General features: G+C 50.3%; 1 protein-coding gene across 1 annotated transcript in view; it reads left to right on the top strand.

Annotated features, from left to right (window-relative positions):
- The window catches only part of BCL2L12 (BCL2 like 12), an 8289-nt gene that overhangs the window by 1714 nt on the left and 2121 nt on the right, over positions 1-4454 (top strand). The window contains 3 exon segments of the mRNA XM_012812545.2: positions 656-742; positions 829-920; positions 1784-2056. Coding sequence (XP_012667999.2) covers positions 656-742; positions 829-920; positions 1784-2056 — 452 coding nt within the window.

The following is a 4454-nucleotide window of genomic DNA, read 5'->3' as shown; positions in this document are numbered from 1 at the left end:
GGTGTACGTGGCTGGCGCCTTAGCCAGTTGAGCCACAGGCGCTGAGCCAGGAGTTGTTATTTCTTTACTTTCATAAATGTGTCTCCGCCTGTAGAACTTTTGTAGCCATGAGTACCCCTAATAGAAAGGCAGGAGACTTGCTTTTCAGTCACAACTCCCTGGCTGTTTTTGGTTGTATGACCCTGGGGAAAATCCTCTGTTTCTACTTGTCCACTTTTTAGAAGCAGACTAGGAATTGTAGATATGGTCATTGGACTTCATCAAGAGTGACCAAGAGGCTTCTTCTTATGCTGACCCTGGATAGACTAGTAATGGTTGCTGGGACTGTTAGCTTGAAAAGGAGTTCACAGATGGGAAAAGGAGTGCTGTGATCAATTGGTAATGCCTGCAGTGGTGAGGGCTAGAGTGGTAATAGGAGGAATGCCTTATGCTTGCCTTCCTTGGATGAAATAGTATTCAAGGTCCAGTTTTGGGATATGGTAAAGGGGAAAGAGGAGGGGTTTTGGCTTTCTGTTGTTGTTGTTATTTTGTTAGTTTGTTATACCAACTTTGCTTGCTTGGAAATCATTGCTGCCTATCAAGGTGGTTGGGAGAGAGAGAGAATCCATAAGTCCCTGACATTTTGGAGACCCATCATTAACTCTTTTTACTCCAGGCCCAGCCACTCCAGACTTCTATACCCTGGTAGCCCAGAGGCTAGAACAACTGGTCCAAGAGCAACTAAGATCTCCACCTAGCCCAGGTGAGATGCAGAGGAGCCCTGGAGAAGGATGGGGGTAAGAGAGTAGTTAGGGTTCTGCCCCCAGACAAATTCTCTTATGCCTCCAGAGTTACATGGTCCCCCACCCACGGAGAAGGAAGCCCTGCTGCGGAGGCTGGTGGCTTTGTTGGAGGAGGAGGCAGAAGTCATCAACCAGAAGGTGATGAGCATCTGTTCTACCCTTTGTAGAGTTCAGAAGTTGTGGGATGGTAGACCCCTGGGATCATAAGCTGGATCTGGGATAAGGCTTCAGTGAACGGTTCAGTGACGGGGTATAGTCAGGGTAGGGCTGTACTTTATATTTGTGGTTTTTATTGATTGTTAGAGAGTGTGGCCTAAATGCAGGGGTGTGGCCAACAAAAACATGGTCTAGAGAGACACCTGTGGCTCAAAGGAGTAGGGCACTGGCCCCATATACTGGAGATGGTAGGTTCAAACCCACCCCTGGCCAAAAAAAATAAACATGGTCTAGGAGAGACTGGGTCAGATTGGGGAAATAAGGGGTAAAGGTGGCAGTGGGAGAGTATCTAAATCTCCTTGATCACTACAGCGCTGTGGCTTAGAATGTAGGGGAAATGAACTTCTAGAGAAGACATGTCTCTTGACCTTGTCCTGGAACCTGGTTGGCTTGGCATCCTCAGCCAAGTACATGGTCCTATGATATTGTATAGCAGAGGGCAAGGTTGTTGTAGATCCTTGTCTGGCCTAGGGTCTCTGACTGGGGATACCTAGTGGAGACTTGGCTAGAAGATAAGCTTTCTAGAACTTAAAATAGAGGTTGTCCCTGAGTGGATGTTAAGGGCTTCACAGGGGTGTGGCCTAGAGGCTCAGGTTCTAGGCTACCATTCCGGAGTAAGTTGGCCGCAAGCATAGTCAGGTTTGTGATTGGCTGATGTGATGGATGGGGTGTGGCTTAGAGGTTTAGAGTTTAGAACTGAGGAGCCATGCCTTTGAGCCTCCTATTGGCCGGCGACAAGGGCGTGACTGATGGGGACCTTGCTTCTTCCCTGCCCCACCCCACAGCTGGCCTCCGACCCCGCCCTGCGCAGCAAACTGGTCCGCCTGTCCACTGGCTCTTTCACCCGCCTAGTGGAACTGTTCTCCAGCCGTGAGGACAGCTCTCACCCAAGACGCACATGCCCTGGGCCGCCGCCACCTTCCCCAGAGCCTCTGGCCCGCCTGGCCCTGGCCATGGAGCTGAGCCGGCGTGTAGCTGGGCTGGGGGGCAACCTGGCAGGACTCAGCGTGGAGCACGTGCACAGCTTCACGCCTTGGATCCAGGCCCACGGGGGCTGGGTGAGCCTTAGAAACCTTTCCTGGTCTCATTTACCCAACCTTAATGTGATGGAGGGAGGCCAGGGGCTTCCTTCCTTTCAGACCTTAGGTGTTCTCCCATCTCTACTGTCCATTCGTGCTGTGTCAAGCACATAGTGTACAACAGGCACCACAAACGCTATGCCTGGCTTAAACTACTGGTAAACAGTAATAGCTGGGAGTCTGAGATGAGTGATTGCCCCTCCTTGGGCCTAAGTTTCCACTTTGGTAGAGTAGGGAAAGTGGTAGTACTACCTCAGAGGGCTGTTGTGATGATTAAAGTGGGATCATAGGCAGGTGCGGTAGCTCACGCCTGTAATCTTAGCACTTTGGGACTTGGCACCTGTGGCTTAAGTGGCTAAGGTGCCAGCCACATACACCTAAAGTGGCGGGTTTGAATCCAACCCGGGCCGCCAAACAACAATGATGGCTGCAACCAAAAATAGCCAGGTGTTGTGGTGGGGGCCTGTGGTCCCAGCTACTTGGGAGGCTGAGGCAGGAGACTCGCTTGAGCCCAGGAGTTGGAGGTTGCTGTGAGCAATGAAACCACAGCACTCTATCCAGGGGGACAGCTTGAGGCTCTGTCTCAAAAAAAAAAAAAAAAAAATCTTAGCACTTTGAGAGGCTGAGGCCGGTGGATTGCTTGAGCTCACAAGTTTGAGACCAGCCTGAGCAAAAAAAAAGCGAGACCCATCTCTACTAAAAATAGGAAAACTGAAGCAAGAGGATCGCTTGAGCCCAAATTGGAGGTTGCTGTGAGGTATGATGCCATGGCACTCTACCTAGGGTGACAGCTTAAAATTCTGTCTCAAAAAAAAATAAAATTAGGTAAAAAATAAAAATAAATAAAGTGGGGCTCAGTGCCAGTGGCTCAAGTGGCTAAGGCGCCAGTCACATACACCTGAGCTGGTGGGTTTGAATCCAGCCCAGGCCGCCAAACAACAATGATGGCTGCAACCAAAAAATAGCCAGGTGTTGGGGTGGGCACCAGTAGTCCCAGCTACTTGGGAGGCTGAGGCAAGAGAATCACTTGAGCCCAGGAGTTGGAGGTTACTGTGAGCTGTGATGCCATGGTACTCTACCCAGGGGGACAGCTTGAGGCTGTCTCAAAATAAATAAATAAAGTGGGATCATCCTGGTAAGTACTTGGTGTACTGCCTGGCATACTGTGGGCATTTGTTTCAGTGATAATATGGTTATTGTCTGCCCCTCCAACAATTCCTGTCATGATGCCCTTCCTCAGGTAACCTCCTGCTTTGCTTCCTCTGCTCCTTCTGCTGTGGTATCATCCTCAGTGAGGCCTTCCCTGCTCCCCCTTTAGAATTGAAGCCACTGCCACAGCCTCCCACCCACTCCCCTTCCCCCTTTCTCTGCTTTACTTTTCCTTCTGCACTCTGCACCTTCTAACATATGGTAGAATTGACTTGTTTTCTTATTTTTGTTTGTTGCCTTCCCCTGACACTTAATGTATCAGCTTTAGAAGACCAAGGAGTCTAACTTGGCACTTCCGGTCTCAGAGTTGGATTGGGCACCAGCACTCTGACTGTGTGGCTTGATACTGTCCCCCTCTCCCTGAGCACCAGTTTTCCCTCTGGTTCAATAGGCACTGTTTCACTTACCTGCCTCCTGAGTCTCTGTGAGATGCAGTGAGAGGACGCCTGCCAGGCCCTTGGAATGTGACCATGGCTTCACAGGTTGGAGCTGGCCAGGTGTGTTTGAAGAGGGCAGTAGGGCTACAGCTAGAAGGAGAGAAGTGGCCATGTCATGCAGGTTCTTATGGTCACTGTGAGAATTGGGCTTTGTTTCTGAGTCAGCCAAGGTATCTGAGCAGCAGAGAACCTTCTGGCAGCCCTGTGGGGAGGAGACTATAGGGGGTGAGGGTGGAAATAGGTGTTCAGGGAAGAGATGACAGTGAATCAGACTAATGAGGGGGGTAGTAAAGGATTATGGATTTAATTTCTAGATATAGCTGACATGTTTTGTTAGTGAGCCAGATGTGAAGACAGAGAAAAGGACATTGGCCTAAGCAGCTGCAGGGCTACTTCTAAAGTCCCGGAGATAGGGAAGAAGGAGGGCTAGGGAGTGTGGGCAACATGGGGGGTAGTAAGTTTGAGGAAGTCAGAGATGATTAGAACTGGAGGATGATTCCAGTTAATGGGTAAATGCCAGCTGGGTGCAGTGGCTCATGCCTGTAATCCTAGCACTTTGGGAGGCTGAGTCAGGAGGATCACTTGAGGCCTGGAGTTCAAGACCAGCTGAGGGGCTAAGCGCCTGTGGCTCAAACGGCTAAGGCACCAGCCACATATACCTGAGCTGGCAGGTTCAAATCCAGCCTGGGCCCACCAAACAACAATGACCAAAAAATAGCCAGGTGTTGTGG

This window comes from Otolemur garnettii, unplaced genomic scaffold (assembly GCF_000181295.1).
Source record: "Otolemur garnettii isolate 467f Iridium unplaced genomic scaffold, OtoGar3 scaffold00211, whole genome shotgun sequence".
In the NCBI taxonomy this organism is placed as follows: domain Eukaryota; kingdom Metazoa; phylum Chordata; class Mammalia; order Primates; family Galagidae; genus Otolemur; species Otolemur garnettii.
This window is presented reverse-complemented; position numbering and strand designations above follow the sequence as displayed.